The 17,071-nt window shown below is 57.2% G+C and overlaps 1 protein-coding gene across 1 annotated transcript in view; it reads right to left on the reverse strand.

Moving 5' to 3' along the window:
- The window catches only part of GABRG3 (gamma-aminobutyric acid type A receptor subunit gamma3), a gene marked incomplete at its 3' end in the record, with an annotated part of 60,493 nt that continues 43,422 nt past the window's right edge, over positions 1–17,071 (reverse strand). Inside the window, exons 6-10 of the mRNA XM_039853452.1 lie at positions 9,478–9,615; positions 3,224–3,376; positions 2,389–2,585; positions 2,183–2,242; positions 1–279 (exon numbers count right to left, since the gene is read on the reverse strand). Coding sequence (XP_039709386.1) covers positions 1–279; positions 2,183–2,242; positions 2,389–2,585; positions 3,224–3,376; positions 9,478–9,615 — 827 coding nt within the window. The remainder of the gene's footprint in view (positions 280–2,182; positions 2,243–2,388; positions 2,586–3,223; positions 3,377–9,477; positions 9,616–17,071) is intronic.

Raw genomic sequence — 17,071 nt, forward strand, 5'->3', positions numbered from 1 at the left:
GAGGTACAGGTACCCGACCCAGTAGACCAGGTTGAAGAGCAGGAAGGACGTGGGGAAGAGCACGCGGGCGTAGGCGTCCAGCTCCAGCACGTGGACGCGCGCGCGGCCGCGGCGCCAGGAGCCCGACGCGCACTCCTCGTAGCAGCAGAAGAAGCCCCTGCAGTCCTTGCCGCCCAGGCACTCGGAGGCGCAGGCGTCCTCCAGCTCCGGCCAGTACGCGGCGTGGCCCAGCGTGAGCGCCGCGGGCGGCGGCGGCCTCGCGTCCAGCAGGGAATAGCTCTGCGGGCGACAGGGGCGACAGAGGGACCGCCATGAGACGCGGCGAGCTCAGCCCGCGGGGGCGCGCGCCAGGCACCCGGCGGCGGGGACAGCGCGGCGCCGTCCGCCTCCCCACCCCCGAGGGGCCGGTCTTTGCGAATCTAAGGCCGGACGGAGCCCGCGCGGCCCCAGACAGCGCTGCGTTTCTGATCGCTGCGGGTCGCGAGGCTGAGCGGCCACTCGAGTCCCCTGCTTTGCCGTCGCCTCGGAGTAGATCCAAGTGCGTGGTGTGAGCAGAGGCTCCCTGACTCACGATGCGGTTCCGTCCCCGGAAACCCATCGCACGATGAAAAAGCTCGGACCCGACCCGCAACGGCACCGCTTGGCCGAGCGGCTCCTACCGAAGGCGGCTCAGTCCCCGTCACCGTCAAGTTGACAGATCCCGACCAGACCTTCGCGAATCAGGGGCCGGCCGCAATCCCGCAGACGGTAAACACGCCGGACGGTAAGGGACACGCGTACGGGATCGAGGAGGCCTTCCCGTCCCGCGGGATGCGGGTGCGGACGCGCCTCAGTGCGTGCCGGCCACGCTGCTTGTCCCCTCGCGAGGCGCCACAGCTGCGTGCCCTGGGGATGTCCTACTTCCTATTTCCCGCGCTGGCCGGACGTGGAGAGGTCCGCGTGTGGCGCGTCAGGGGCAGATGCCTTACGCTCACCCACCACTGACGAAGCCACTCGACCCTGACAAGTGGCTTCCGATTAATTGTCGCTGACCGCGGGCATAACAGACACACGTAGGCGTGTGTAAAGGTCGCTGTACGCGGGGCGGCGGCTCACGCCAGCGATTTAAAGCCACGTCTCCCCGGTTTTCAGCAGTTAGATTCTCACCTCAGCTGTAAACTGGAAATTCGGGGGTGTGAACAAGGGAACGATTTTTATAATCGTCAGACCTCGGTCAGCATCGACAGGGCTGTGCTTCTCCACACCTCCGTGTCCTCGTCTGCACCGTGGGTTGTCGTGAGGGTAAACGAGCCCTTAGCACATGGTGTCGCACAGACAAACGAATGTGAGGGGACCGTGTCCTTCTGAGGGAGGACGGGCCACCCCAACCGGGACACAGGCGAGGACTTCAGGCTGTCAGATCCGACAACAGGCGACTTAAAACAGTGCGCGTGGCAAAAGGTACAAGACCCGATAGCGACAACATTGCCAACGAAAGCCGAAGTGTAAAAGCTACTTAACAAAAAGCGGGTTGATGTCCTAACATGTTCCACACGCGACTCTGTACCCTGCACACGGTACGCAAACTGCGACACGCACGGCACAGAAATAACTGCAGACGGCGACAGTGAGGAAGCGAAGGGGCCGAAACATCACAAAAGCGTTAGGAAAACCGATAAAAGTTAAGAGACACGAAAAGCCATCGGCAGGGGCACAAACGCGAGTCAAAAATAAACAAGTGGGAACTGTCAGCGTCATCGACAGTCGAGGACGCGCCCGTGGGGCACTAGCCCGGGTGGCTTTCTGTCGGGCCTTCGTGGCGGCTGCGGCAGAATTCTGCCAACGGGCAAGTCACCTGTCCCGGGAGCACGCAAAGCCGCGGTGACAAGGACGGCGTTAGCTCACCGTCCGGCCAAGACCGAGCACGGGATGCAGGTAAAAACTGACCCTGCACAATTCACGTGTGACACAGGAGCTCGTTCATGACACGTCCTGAGCTGCAGAACAGAAGTCCGTGGGCTACACACTAGTCCCGGGCGACAGGAGGGCGATTAATTTTTCTCCTTTACGTTCCCGATTGTCTAAGCTGGATATTAAAAAACGAGGGGGCGCATTTGGAGGGAGCGTACGCGCCGGCGGGGACGTCCTTTCGCCCGCGGTTTGGCGACAGTCTGCGGAAATGCCCCCACAGCGCGATACGTACCGAGGGGGCTGGCAGGGCCACCCGCCCGTGGAGCCACTGCGAGGGATCCGGCTGCAGCGACTACGAGGCAAGCAGAAGCATTCGTGAGGGACCGCTCCGGAGACCGCAGGTCGCTCGGGCGCAGAGCGGCCTCGACGCACGGTGACACCCATCTCCGTCACCGGCGGGGGGCCCAGGCTGTCCCTCCGCCACCCTCCCGCACTCACCGTCGGCGGCCGCTTGGCGGCCGCGGGCCTCCTGCAGCTGGAGTAGTAGTTGAGGGCGGCGTACTCCATCAGGGCGGCGAAGACGAACAGGAAGCACACGGTCACGAAGAGGTCCATGGCTGTCACGTAGGACACGCGGGGCAAGGAGGTCCTGGCGATGGTGCTGAGCGTGGTCATGGTCAGCACCGTGGTGATACCTGCGGGGACAGGTTTGCAGCTGCGGAAGGGCCACGCGGGGACCCGCCCTCCAGCCGCTGTGGCGTCACGTCGCCCGTCCCGGGCACCGGGTGAGTGCCACGTGTCCCTCCTGACGCCACGTTCCCGTGACGTTTCTGACCCGGGCTTTACGGCAACGTTAAATGCCTGAATGGAGCGGGCGCCTTTCGGTTTGTTCAGCAATTTAATTTTTTTTGTTTTGACTTTCATTTTTTTGTTTTGTCTTTCATTTTTTTTGTTTTGTCTTTCATTTTTTTTAATGAAGACACGGTCTGCCACCCCCGCATGGGGACCGCAAAGGCACGGCACGTTCTCTCGCACTGAGAGAGACTTTTGAGGGTGGCGGATTCTGGGAAGTGACTGCACGTGTAGGACATCGTCCTAAGGGCGTAATATCAGAGGGTGTGATTGATTTATTCCGAATTCTAACCCCGGCGTCACTTAAGGGGCGCACGGGGAATCCCGCCGTCAGACATGAGCACCTAACCGGACCCCCCGAAGCTCTCTGAGCACCGTCCAGGCGAGATCTGCTGCATTGGAACAGAGCCTCTTGCATCGTAAGTGTTTTTAGGGACACTTCTGTGTTAAAACAACACAGGAGACCTTTCTCGAAACTCACCTAACGCGGTTCGTGCTGGCGTAGCGTCCTTTTTGATCCAAAATGACACCCAGGATAGAACCACGGTCAGAATGCACGGGATGTAAGTCTGAATGGTGAAGTAACCCATCCTCCGACTCAGCTCGAAATAAATCGTCATGACGACGTAGTCACCTGCAATCGTGATGGCCAACAGTAAGACGACTTTCTCGGGTTCGAAAGTAAAGCAGGGAAACAATTTCTGACTTATCGTGTTCAGTGAATGTCGTGGCTAAAAATGACATAACTGCAGCAATATCATCGGGAGGGGATCGGTGCTGGCGTTGGTAATTTTTACGGTGCCCACGGCTGTGCAAGGCATTTTGAGGGTCACTGTAAATGACACAAAACAAACACGGGACGGAGGAGAGAGACACGCGCGTCTATTCCACGACGGACCGTCACTCACGAGCCATTATTGCTCGAATTCGTGGTTTCACTCATGGAAGTCGTCGCACGTTTCAAATCACGGGTGACGGGGAACGTCGCGCGGCCCACTGTCACACGTTTTTTCAGTGGTGACAGAGAGACATAAACTTTCCTACATAAACTCAGGTTATGATCTGACATCTCTGTTTTCACAGCATGAATTTTAGCTTATCAGCCTCGTCCTTTATGTTTTCTTCAATATTTTTACGTTTATCTCATCCTTTCGAGAGTCCGGCACTTGGGCTGTGCCGACCCAGAAAACGAACGGGAAGCCCTTTGTGACATCCCGCGCCCTCCTCCCGAGGCAGAGCCGCACCGCGAGGGGTTGGGGACACGGAGACGTTACTGGCGATGCCACAAAGTCCCCGGGGCACTGGAAACGGTGCATCTTGAAGACCTTGCACATTTTATTCCAAATCGTCTCTATTCGTGTCATTTCGAGGTGACCTCCTGCTGAAGTCAGGTCTCCCGTCCTCCCATCTGTCCTCCACCTTCAGCCTCTGGACTCGGGCGCTGCCCCTGCCTGTCCCCATCCGGAGCTGGCCTCACCCCCGCACCGGTGCCCGCCGTCCACTCAGCGCCTCAGTCACTCGGGGCGGAAACCCAGACGCCGGCTGTGACTCTGACACGCCGTTTCCCCGCCTCGCCGAGCGCCGTCTGCCATCACGGCCCCCGGCCCGTCAGCTCCGGGCGGTCCCACGTCCCGCCACCACGAGCCTCTGTCCGAAACACGAGTGTCACGACGCCCTCCTGACGACCTTTCCCGGTCACGGCCACACCGCCCTGCGTGGGGCGCCCCAGGCCCCCTACGCTGCACACTCGGGTCCTCAGATGCACCGCCATCCGCCCCGGAGGCTGCCAGTCCCCCCACCTCCGGCCCAGAGTTCTCTTCTGTCCCTTCTTCCTGCGCCCAGGTAGCTCCCGCTCACCTCCGTGTCTCCACCTTGAGGTCACTTTGTCCTCCAGGCTGTCCCCACTGCCCCCGCCCCGCAGGCGCGTTAATTCAGCTCTGTCGTTAGGAGTACAGGATCGTAAAAACCAGTTCAAACCCGTGAACTGGTCGGGTCGGAGAATGTAGTTCTCTCGTTTACCGATGTTACGTGGTGTTTATTTAACGTAAAGATCACCAGGAATGTTCCGTTTTTACTTAAAAAGATCGACAGGGACACTACACTAAACCCATATGAAAACTATGCCTTTCAGAAAGGCAGATTTTTTTTTTTTGCAAGATGAAGTGTTCAGTATGGTTGATAGAGACATCAATTTTGAGGTCGTTGTCCCGAAAAACATTTAAAATGTTAAGCGAATTAGCGTTTCGGTACAAAGGAATCGGAATAATGAACCGGAATCAATCAAAGAACACGAATAGCTTTCTAAGTAACACGAATGCCGTTTCGCTCTTTCCTGGGGATATTACTGGATTCCGTGCGACGTTAAAAGCCTATTAATTTTTACATAAAATTTCAATGAAGAACCGAGGAGAACACAAACCGAAAAGCAGAACAGGATAAATCGCCCCGCGGCTCAGAGCGCAGCCCCAGCAGAAGCCCAGACGGCCAGGCCGGGCACAGGGAGCGATGCCCCTTGCCAGGAGAGCCCCACTGCTCCCCGGCCGGAGGGGCTGGCTCCCACCCCTGTGCCGGCGAACCCTCGGCCCGACTCTGCCCGGACGTCCCGCGGTCACCGTGTGACGGGCCTTGCCGTGACGCTGCTGCCTCTCGGCGAGGTGCTGGGGCCCCGCGGTTTTCGCTGTCGGCTTCCAGGGGGTGCGGACGGCTGGGGAGCAGGCCCCACCTAGGGGGACCAGCAGGTCCCTGTGTGCCGCGCACCCTGAGCTGGAAGAGGCCGGGGTCCCCGCTCTGCTCCCCATCCTCGTGGGAGGCCTGCCCTGCTTCGGGACGCGCATGGCCCAAGGTCCCCGGCAGCCACCTCCCTGCCTGGGTGACAACGGCCATCAGCCCAGGGCTGAAGGGAACGTGGGCCTTCTCTGCGGCTGCGTGCGCCCCACACACGGGCTGACACTGTCCACTTTCCGTTGCCAGTTCTCACACACGCATGGACGCACTCGCCACGAGGAAGGACACTGCCAGTGTGGCCACCGGCTGGGCCGCGGGGGCCCTGTGCTCGGCGAGGCAGGTCCCTCAGAGGCAGACGCTGCACGGTGTCCCTTCCACGTGGGAAGGTGGTGGGGACGAGTCAGCCGAGGGCACACGCTTCCACTGCTGAGTCCCGGGGCCTCGCGTACAGCGTGGTGACACAGCCAACAGCGCTGTCGCCTACTTGGGAGTGCTGAGAGAGCCCTCCGGGTTTCCCGTATGGTCCCCTCAGTCAAGCGCCACAGAGGCCCTGGGGCCCCCATGTCAGTAAGGACCGGGGGCCCCTGCATTTCTGGTCTTTCTGGGCTGCGAGCGGGCACCGCGGGAGCGGCAGGCAGCTCACCCCTCAGGGGTCAGTGGAGGTCAAGCAGGGAACCCGGGCTTAGCGACACATCGGCCAGTGATGCCATGATGTCACTCGATCACCCTGTTGGGAGGCGTCAGAGGAAGTCACCTAGGACAGACTTACACACGAGCCAGTCTCCCGGCAGCGGACCCAGGTCCAGATTTCAACTCCTAACGGCAGCTGGACGCGCTCAGGCTGAGAGACAACCGGAGTCCGCCCGCAGCCCAGCGGCGGAGGCGTTGGCGCCATTTATAAAGCGGCCGCCCCGGGGGCGTCTAGCTGAGCGATTATGACCGTAACGGAAACACGAAAAAAGAGGAATTCTGAGCAAAGGAAGAGACGGGTAAAGAACACGATGGAAAGATTTAAACCTGAACACGCAGCGACGCCGCGAAAATTCCGGAGTGCGGAAACCACTCGTGGGCATGGACCCCAGAGACCCGGACACCTGCGCGTGGCGGCCCCGAAGGCCGGCCCGGAGGCCCTTCTCGCGGTGAGCGGGCGAGGAACCTGCCGGGTGACAGCGTCGTCATTGTCACACCCCCAGGAACTTGGATCAGTCTCGAGGGCATCGTGCTGAGTGGAAACAGACAAAAAAGCCAAAGCCACTCGAGTGTTCGGCTCCATCCTCCCCGGACCCCGCCCCCGGCCGGAACCTGGCGGCGGTGCTGGTGACGGTGCAGTCACCTCGGGCCATCGCGGGCTTGGCCACCTCACGATGCCCGAGGCGTCAGTGGCATTAGCTTCACGTCATCGTCACATCCGTTTGAAGTGGGACTTAGGCCCAGACTAAAGCATGTTTAAAAACGCCTTTTACCTGTGGCTTCATTACAGAAGAAACAGAAAGCTCGTGGAGGGCCCGCCCTTTCACTTAAGACGTTGCGTTCTTAGCCAAGTCTGCATCTCTGAGCCCTCGTTTAAACACTGGCAAAGTGGAATATTTATCTCTTCGACTTGTTGGCTAAACAAATTAATGGGGGTTTTCTCTTCCAAACATTTACGTGTCTACCAAGTTCTTTCTCTGAGCTAACTGCTCTGCGAGTTCCCCAGGGTACAGATAGGTCACCTGTTGGGAGAGACGCGTAGCTTTAACGCTAGGCGGTGGTCGCCGGCTGCTGTCAGCTCCCTGGACCCTCGGCAGGTCCCCGTCCCTGAGGCGGGCACTGGTATTTTCTTCCCTGTTTTACAGATGAGGAGACTGAGTCTCAGACGGGCAGGGGACCCGTGGGTGACGGCACGCCGCGGACAGGCCTGGGGTTCGAGCAGGCGGGAGGCTCCAGGGCTCTGCTGTCTGCCGTGTCACACGTGTCCTCTTTGACGGGACACTGTGCACATGAACGGCTGTCCTCCTTCGCTAGTCTGTGAAAGCTCTCTTAAAAATGGGCCCCTGGCTGAGAGATATCAGTGCTTGGGAAGTTGGGGTGATAAAGTTAAGCAGACTGGGGTGGCGGCCGTGGAGGAGCACGGCGGGTGGCACGCAGGAAACCGTACCCCGACTGGCACAGCCCCCCCAGAGCGATGCACGTGAGGAGACACGCTGGTCATCCCTCAGGCACACGGGTCACTCCCAGGCACGCTGTCACCCCCAGGCACACGGTCACCCCCGAGCATGTGGTCACCCCTGGGCACACGGTCACCCCCGGGCATGTGGTCACCCCCCAGGCATGCAGTCGCTCCCCAGACACGCGGTCACCCCCCGGGCACGTGGTCACCCCCCGGGCACGCGGTCACCCCCTGGACATGCTCCCGGTGGCTCGCCGCGGCCGTTCATGAACGAGGGATTCGCACTCAGGCGAGCCCCCTGCAGAGCTACCTGCAAGCTTACAGCGGATCAGGAAAGCACAGAAAACGACCAACGTCACTTGCACTTTCGACACGGGAAGATGCCAGAACGTTCTTTGCCAGAGTTCTCAATTTCGACAATAATGTCCTCATTTAATGATAATTTTGAGTTATCACACCCCCTTATGTCGGTGTACACAAGTTTCAGATTTTTTCTTGTGCTCGAATGATTGTGTATCATCCATGCCAAGGAACGTCCCAAACGGTGACACATAACCCGACACTGGACTGGAGAAAACAGAACATTCTGGAAACCAAGAGTTGGCTCCAGGAAGTGGATCACGGAAAAGCCACCAGCCTCACGTCAGCTGCGGCTCGTGCTGGGCGCTCTGTCGTGAGCCAGGCCTGCCACCCTTCTGAGACCCCCACCCAGTAAGAAAGATATTTGCAGTGTCCTGGCTCTGTCGGGTGTGAGCCTGGAAGCAAGGAAGTTCGCGAGATGCTTCACGTACACACGTCATGTCAACTAAACGCGCTAATCTGCTCGGGTCCCATGCAAAGATAATTTTGCTTTTAAGAAATAATGAATTCGATCTGCTCCTCAAAGAACAGACATAGGCAGATGTGACCTGCATCCGAGAACTTCCATTTTCTTAGTGGATGAGCTGTTCGTTCGGTGGCTGTGGTTTCCCCCCGTTTCTTCTCTGAGAGAGGGACCTGACTCACGGTGGGTTTGAAAGATTTCTTCACTCCGTCTTGTGAACAGAGACACCGTCGCTATTTTTAAAATTCTGACTCTGAAACCCAGACTGATTTATTACGCGATCGCGCTCAGACAAATGTGACAGGACGCCCAGAAGAAAGGACTTTTAGGGTCTCTTCTAGGGGAACTATTTCAGATAGGCTTCTCTATTTGCTTTCAAGATACAAATCTCACTGTGCTGTCCTGTTAGGGCGACTCATTGAATGCAACGCTTACGGCCGATTTAATGGACTGTTTGCCAAGAAAAGCCAATATGCAAACCTCTTGAAGTTCGTTAGGCAATGACAGTGGGTGTTACTTATACGTACGTGTGGCATTTGCTAGTTCACTTAAGTTCTCGACAGCCCGGTCAAGAGGAGGCTTTGTCGTTTATGAGTGGTATCACGTGTGGGTCCAGAAGCCGACCCGGTTCCGCCCCCGGCGGCCTGCTCCGTCCCCCTGACGTCCATGCCCGCCCCTCCCCAGGGACAGCGCTGGAGAAAACGTTTTTAAAATTTCATCTGGCCTCTTCCAGCTCAGGGTGCGTGGCACACAGGGTCCCCACTTGCTCACGCGCCCCATGTTTCTGCTCCCCATCCTCGTGGGAGGCAACGCCTGCCCTGCTTCGGGAAGCGCATGGCCCAAAGTCCCCGGCAGCCACGTCCTAATTAAGACGCTTAACATCTTTTCATTTCTGAATCGGTTGTTTTGGCTCAAACGTCCCTTCGGAATCATGACCGCCTGAGTCTGATCCCCTGACACCCCCCCATGACGGACTGCTACGTGAAGGGTGTGACCGTGTGGCCGAGGCGTTGGGGACGGCGTGTTCCGTCGAGCCTACCTGCCGACGTTGTCACGATTTCGGTGGTGTTTCGGAGGCCCATGAAGTCAAACTGGTAGAGCCTCCAGGACTTCTGGTCCGCCGCCTCCACCGAGCTTTTCCTCCATCGGTAAACCATCTCTTCCCTGGGGTAGCCATCTGCAACGAGAGCGGACGTCAGCGCGTGGACGCAGCTACGGCCATCAGGTCGGACGGGTAATGAGGTCACGCGACAGGGTTACGCTCTGGGGCCGACTTGTTCTCTAGCTTTTCTTGGCCGCGTGGAACCTCCACACGGACTGACAAAGGCCGCCACGGGTGGGGGTCGGGTTGGTTTGTCCTGGAGGCCGTGGCTGAGGTTGACTGAGGCCGGAGGGCCCGGCCCGGTGCCCCTGGCCCCAGATGCTGAGACCGAGCCGCTCATAGCCGCCCGCCGCCCACCCTTCCCCGGAGTTAGCCCCCTGGCGTCAGCAAGGCAGGTGTAGTGAGGCGCCGGCCACCCCACAATCCCAGGGGTCGGCTGGCCTGGCTCTGCCTCGACGTTAGGTCCAGTTCCGGTCAGCAAGCGCTGGCCATTACCGGTGACCAGCTTGCTAGTCACTCCAGGGAGCATGACGTCGAGGTGCTTCTGCTGCCTGCGGCCTGTCGGCAGCCCGCCAGGGCTGGGGTCCCGGATGCGGGCTCAGCACCCCCCCAGCTGTGTGATGAGGGGACTGTGGCCCCCAAGCCTGAGGTTGGCCCGACGCCTGCTTCTTGGCGCTGGACCCCCTCCCAGTGGCGTCTGGGACCCCGTGAGGGCTCCGATGGGTCAGGGACAGACCGGGCACCCTCGCTCACCCGTCGCCAGGCTCTGCGGAGTCAGCCCCATGGGGCACGTCCCACCCAGAGCAGGTCCTGGCCCCCGCTCAGGCCGACGCGTGACGGAGCAGCGTTCGGCTTGTGAACTTGTTGGACAGATTCGGTGCCACGAGCGGTAAGTGATCACGATCAATGGAAGCAGAGAATGCAAGAGACACTCAGCTCCGCCCCTGCCCGCGACGGGGCGGGGAGGCGGTGGCACTGGGTGGCAGTTATGAGGAACACGCCAGCACAGGCGTGCGGAGCTGGAAGCCCGCGCCCCGCATGTCGGAAGCCCCGAGGTCCAGCACGGGTGCGTCTCAGCGAAAACCCAAAGTGCACGTGCGTGTGTGTCCACGTTTGCATGCGTGTGCACGGGCAACACACGGGGTGAGCATGAGACGCGCTGGCCGAGGCTCATGCCGAGCAGGGTGCCACACACATTTAATGTACACACATGCACACTCACACATGTGCACACACATGTGGTTCTGACGCAGACGTGGTGTGGACCCGCAGCCCACCGCCTGAGACGTGTTTCCCGTGCGTGTCTGCCTTCTTACCACGGAAAACTCAAAACTAAAAGTAGACAAAATAGAACATTCTATTTGAGGAAATCGTGGGCCAAAATTTCAGCAATGGTGATACGGTCAAGACTCTTCTGGTCATAATGCTATTTATTGTAAGACCTAAGTTTGTCCGAAGGTCACAGTTCCGTGAGGAAGCTCAACCCTTGGATGCGGCTGTGCCTCTGGAGACCCGGCCCTCAGTCGCCCCACAGCGACATGGCCCAGCCCCGGAATGGACCCTGGGTCTGAGGTTTTTGGACGCCCCGTGATTTGGCCAGCCACGGTCACATTCCCCACACCCTGCAAACCGTAAACAACCCATCAGAGGTAAACGCAGAGGCACGCGAGAGACGCTTGCACTCGGCAGCAAGAAACGAGCGCGAAAAACTCTGAACAGGACACAAGACCACGGATCGGTCTGAGAAATGTAATTGTGGTTTCGGGGACATCTGCATCCCTGCGGTGGCAAGGGCCATCTGGAGACCAGTGCCCGAAGCGTCCCTCCGATGTTCGAGGCTCACGATGCCCACTGTGATTTGATGCCCAGCTTCCTCCTGTGGGGGCGACGCCACTGGCCTGACGACAGCCTTGAAGGGGGGTCCCCCTTCCTCTGGGGAACTCCCACGTTGTCACCCGTGTCACCGGAGGCGGCCTGACTGTCTGAGGCCTGCAGGTCACACGCGCTCACACCGCTGCTTCAGGGATGCACAGCGGAGATGTGGGTGGGGACAAAGCCACAGGAGAACCAGCCGCACCGCGTGGGGACCGACCAGAACGGCTCCCGCGTGTCGCCTGCACAGCAGCATTTTCTGGGTGACAATTGCCTTCCCTCTCATGTCATAGTGGTCAGGGCACACAGCACCCTCAGGGTAGGTGTGTACGCACACGCACACATGCAGACACCACACGCCACGTGCCACACACATGTGCTCACTCACACATGCACACACCGCGCACACATGCACATGTACAGTCACACATGCACCACACACACTCACATACACGCACGTGCACACACATGCACATGTACACAGTCCTACTCACACGTGCTCGGTCGGCCACGCGGAGGAGCGGCGAGGATGTCGGGCTCCGGGGCTGGTGGCAAATAAACACACAAACCGCACTCGGGGTATCCCTCCGGATGCACCCCGTAAGGCGGGGTGTGGACCATTTCCCGCCACCCGTCAGACGTCAGAGAGGGACCGTGCCCTGGCTCCACGGCCCCCGCCCGGTGCCCCGTCCTCAGTGACAGCGACGCTGGCTCTGGTGACACGCGAGGGAACGGCCGTTGTCCCTACAGACCTGGGTTCGGCTGTGGCACGCGCTGGCATTCGCTTTAGAGGCATTCGGCGTGGATACGATCATTTCTCCATTCCGGGTGTGCCAGCTATATATAAAGTATGCATTTATGTCTCTGAATTATTTCATGTAAAAGCTAAATTTTTAAAAACCCATCGCTCTTCACTATGCATTATAAAGGGGAGACAAGGTGACAAGATGGGACTCGGGCTGCAGACACTGTCTCTGTGTCATTCATTCTACCTCATCTGTCTGTCTGTCTGAGTCAACGTCTCTGTCCCTTCCACTCGTCCATTCTCTCTCCATTGATTCATCTGTCATCTGTCTGTCTGGCCACCTACCCATTCCTCTATGATCCATCTACCCAGCGATGCATCTGTTACCTACCATCTTTTATATCTGCCTATCCATCCATTTATTATTTATCTATCAACTATCTTATCTATCATCTATCATCTATCTATCTTTCTATCTTATCTATGTATCAATTGATCCATCCATCTATTGATTCCTTCAGCTATCGATCCATCCAACTGTCCATCGATTTATCTTTCTGTCTGTCTCATACTGTAGCACGAATCACCCTGTATAATTTAAATGTTTCCTTTGTTCTCTGCTTAAATTCTCCCGTAATTCGAAAGGGAAGTTATTATTTATAATTTCATTTGACAAAATGATTATCCATAAGTGCTCATTGTCCTCATTTTTTTTGTAGCTACAAACACAAATTTAAACCACTCTAAGTGAGTCTGCCGTCAACATCTGCATAATACGCCATGCCTTGTTCTGGGCTGCTTATACTGTGTGTGAACTATAGTGTCACATTAGCAATTTTCATGTTTATCCAAAAGCTTTAGTCAAGCCCCCGATCAATGGCCTGCAATTTGCTATGCAAATACGTTTCCTGGGTCAGGTTGCGTTCGCATAGATAAATGATGAAGAAAATGCTGTAAATAAAAAGGTTCATGCAAAGTCCTGGAAGAGTTTTGTTGCCTAAACATTTGACGGGAAATAAACATTTAGTAGGAAATTATTAAGCTTAGCTTGTTAGTGTTTGTCCAGGAGGCGCAAGGTCGTCTTGAAATTTACATTTTTCCGGACACTGTAGAATTTGGTCATTGACTTATGATCGCTGTTCCCCAAACGTTCTGAACCAGCATCGCCCAAAGAGGGGACCTTGAGGGCTTCTGTGCACCCCACATCGTTTCACCCAGCGGCCGCTTTCCACAACGGCAGAGCAACGTTCGCTGTGTGCAAGGGCACCCCGAAGCCAGCGAGGGCACCCCGAAGCCAGCGAGGGCACCCCGAAGCCAGCGAGGCTGCATGGCATGCTGGTACTGCTGGGGTAACCGATGAGAGTCTTTTGATAAACTGATCAATTAATTCGATTGAAAAATGGCCACCAGTGAGGAGACACTTCCGAGACGACACAGCAAAGGACCTCTGCGAAGCCACTCCTTTGTGGTGGCTCTGAACCCGGGGAGCGGCTCGGCCACGGTAGCCGTGGAAACCGGCAGCTCAGATGGTGACAGGCGGGGTCAGGAGGTGGAGTCCCCAGCGCTTCCATGTTTGGCAATGACAGACCGAAGAGTGACCCTGAGGTGTCCACGTCCTTGTCCCTGGGGCCCGGGCGTGTCATCACACGTGGGAAGGGCGCCTCGCCTGCTGTGTGGGCTCAGCGCGAACCCCTGTCACAGGGCCTCGAAACGAGTGGTTGCCATGGCGACCAAGCTCATGTCCCGGCCGCGACACAGGTGGTCCCAGCGGGAGGTGCAGCCACCGCCTCTTGACCGTGCAGAAGTCGGGGTGCGAGCACGAGCCAGTGCACCCCAATCTCAAAAGGACGGCACGGGGCCCCCCGCGTGCGCCTCGAGCTGCTCAAGCTTCGGGTCCCGTCGGGTCCCAGTTTCCTCAGCATCGAAGCATCAGTTTTTCTGAGAAACGGAATGACGAGCGACCCTGCGCTAAGCGACCGGCCCGAGGTTTATGCCTAACGACTGCGGAGCCGGCCTTACGCGTAGGTGAACGAGACGAAGCTACCTGCACGTCGGGCGTCACCTGGCCGCAGACGACCTCCCGATCACTCACGTTCCCGTCTACCTGTCTCGCCGCCTTGCTTACGAGGACACACCTGCAGGTTCCGCCCGGCTGCATCCCCCTTAAAAGTGCCAACGACCCTGGGCCGGGCAGGTGGGGGTCCAGGGCGGGTGCAGAGACCACGACGGGCCACGTATTCCTCACGTTTAGCGGAAAGACAGCGCACGGGACACGGCGGAGGCGACGCGTCCGGGCACCGTCACGCGCGGGAGGAAGGCCCCGTGGGTGACATGCCGCGGAGACACTGACGAGGACGTCGAGACCTGTCTGCGGACTCAGCGCCCAACACCGAACACCGAACACCACGCCCGCCCAGGCAGCCCTGCGACACCCCGGCCTGAGCTTCTGGGGGGGAAAAAAAACCAAACCAAACTCTGAGTTGTCATGGCAACCGCTGCCCTGAGCCCGCGACCACGCCTACCGCCTGCTGGCCCCGCCTGGAACGGTGCGACTCTGTATTTTTAAATCATAAACTGGCGGTGCGGAGAAACTTAACGGTCGTTGCAACCGTCCTGGAGGTTTTCCCCTCTAGGTCAACACAGGAAAAACGTTTTACGTAAAAAAAAAAAAAATAATAAAAATAAAAATTAAAAATAAATAAATAAAAAAGCTATCGTGGTGTGTTTACTTCCTCAAACTAGACCACTGATGTTTACATAAAAGAACATGAACAGAAGAGGCCATACGAAGGTCCCTGTGCCCCGACGGGCACAGGAATCGCGATTTCGGGGTGTCCGGCGGCGTTGCTGGCCTCTACCCTCTGGATCGGAGTCTGCGGACTGTGCAGAATTGCACTGAAAGGCCGCGCTTCTCCCACTCGGCCACCTTTGCAGCGTGTGGACGTCGCATCCGCTATTTCTCTGCCGTGAGCAGCTTTGACTACACCCGCCTCTTATTCACTAGATAAATTTCTAGAAAGGGATCGGCCACGATTCTTCAGACTTTGCTCCCTATTTCCAAACAGCGAGGAGGGGAAGAGTCTGGTGGGCAGGGTGCCCAGTGCCCGGGATGCGCAGAGCGGGGCAGCGGCCGAGAGCAGAGGGGGCTGAGCGGGCGTCGCCCCGTGGGCAGCAGGTGCCCAGCCGCCTGGGGTGTGACTGCTCATGAGGTGCTGGCAGCTGGGCCACCGCCGGCCAGGCACACGATGTCACAGAACAAGGCAGTGGGTTCTGGCATCCACCGGACAAGGCAAACCCTCCTGCCTCGGCCACGGTCTTCCTCTGAACGTGTGTTTTTAAGTAAATGCAGGGTCTCGCTCCTCGAAGCATCACAGGGACAGAGTTTTGGCCTCTGCCAGGCTCGGACAGAGCCCTTCGCCAGATGGAAGCTTCCAGGCTGCTCGGAACCGCATGGAAGGTGAGCCGTCCCAGAGATGGCTGAGCAGGCACGAATGTCGGGGACACAGGATTGGGCGGTGTAGGAGGCCCAGGGAGGGGTCGGGAAACTTGTGGACCAGAAAGATGGCACACACTGTCCCAAGGCAGCAGAAGACGGAAATGCAACAGACTGTTTGCTTTAAAAAAAAGTCGCTGCGCAGGCTTATTCCACAAGCTCTAAACTGCTTGAGGACAAAACTCTGGCTCAGTACAGCCTGCCCAGGATCTGAGTCACCGAATCTTGCCAAGCACTGGAATAACCGCCCCTCCCCGGGCGAACGATGAGCTGGATTCAGAGCATCAGCGTTTCCGAGGGAACCTGCCTTCACATTTCAGCCGCGTACACTTAATTTCTAGAACGAACCAGACACTTCAAACATGCCTGCTGGAGGCTTCGCTCAGTTTAGCTCTTCTAAACATGAGCATTAATTCGCCGCAAGTGTTGGGGAGAAAAGCAGGCATGTGAAAAATTTGGCATCTTGTTCGCTCCACCCTCTCTCCCCAAAGTAGCGGGAAAGATGAAAGCGGACATCTTTATTTAGGCATAACTGCAAAATTATAGCATTGGCTGAAGAAGTCATTTTATTCCGCCAGGAAGCTTCGGCAGCTGGGACGCGCGCTCCCGACACACTCTGGGGTTCTTCATCTCAAAATCAGCCACAGCTTACAAACGGGGCCGCCCGTATTTTTAAGATCAGGGCCCCATGAGATAGAAAAGTGTGCATTTACATCGTCTGCATTTAGATCGACTTCACCCCGAAACGCAAGCCGAGGGCGAGGGCTTCCTGTGCCACGTTCCGTGCAGCAGGCGAGACCTCGCTTCTCACGTCGGCACACACGATTGCTTTTTCTTTTGCAAAAACGGCGTTTCCCCAAAACCGTGCGTTCTCCGTATTCATGGTGAATTCCGCTCAACCGCAGTAAAGCTGGCTGTCCCCCAATGACCTAATTAACTTCATTCAGTCAAGCTCTTCCCCTATAGATATATTTTTGCCTTAATAACAACTTCGGACCGTGAGGGTTTAACGTGAGATGCTACGGCAGACTTGCTGTAATCACTTCGCCGACGATGCTTCGGACGCGAATCACTGGAAACACAGATTTCCCACAAGTCTTCGTTATTATCTGCAAAACTTTTTTTGCAAAACATTGCAGAAATGGACGTTATGGTCTATAATCTATTTGTTGCCTCGTCTGCTGTTTGCTCTCAAGAGAGTGATGCATCTTTTCACTCTGCTCGGTTTGCTTCGACTTGACAGGAATAATACAAAACGAATTTAGACGAAACGTTAAAAATAACTTTGCAATTAATTCTATTCATTCTCAGTGACTTGCAATAAATGGAAAACAAAGAATGATCATCCTACCGTGAGATTTCTTTTTTCCAAAAAGCAAATACATCATTTGTAACTGGACATGCAAGACTGGATTTAGAGC

This window comes from Pteropus medius, unplaced genomic scaffold (genome assembly GCF_902729225.1).
Source record: "Pteropus medius unplaced genomic scaffold, Ma_sr-lr_union100, whole genome shotgun sequence".
Lineage (NCBI taxonomy): Eukaryota > Metazoa > Chordata > Mammalia > Chiroptera > Pteropodidae > Pteropus > Pteropus medius.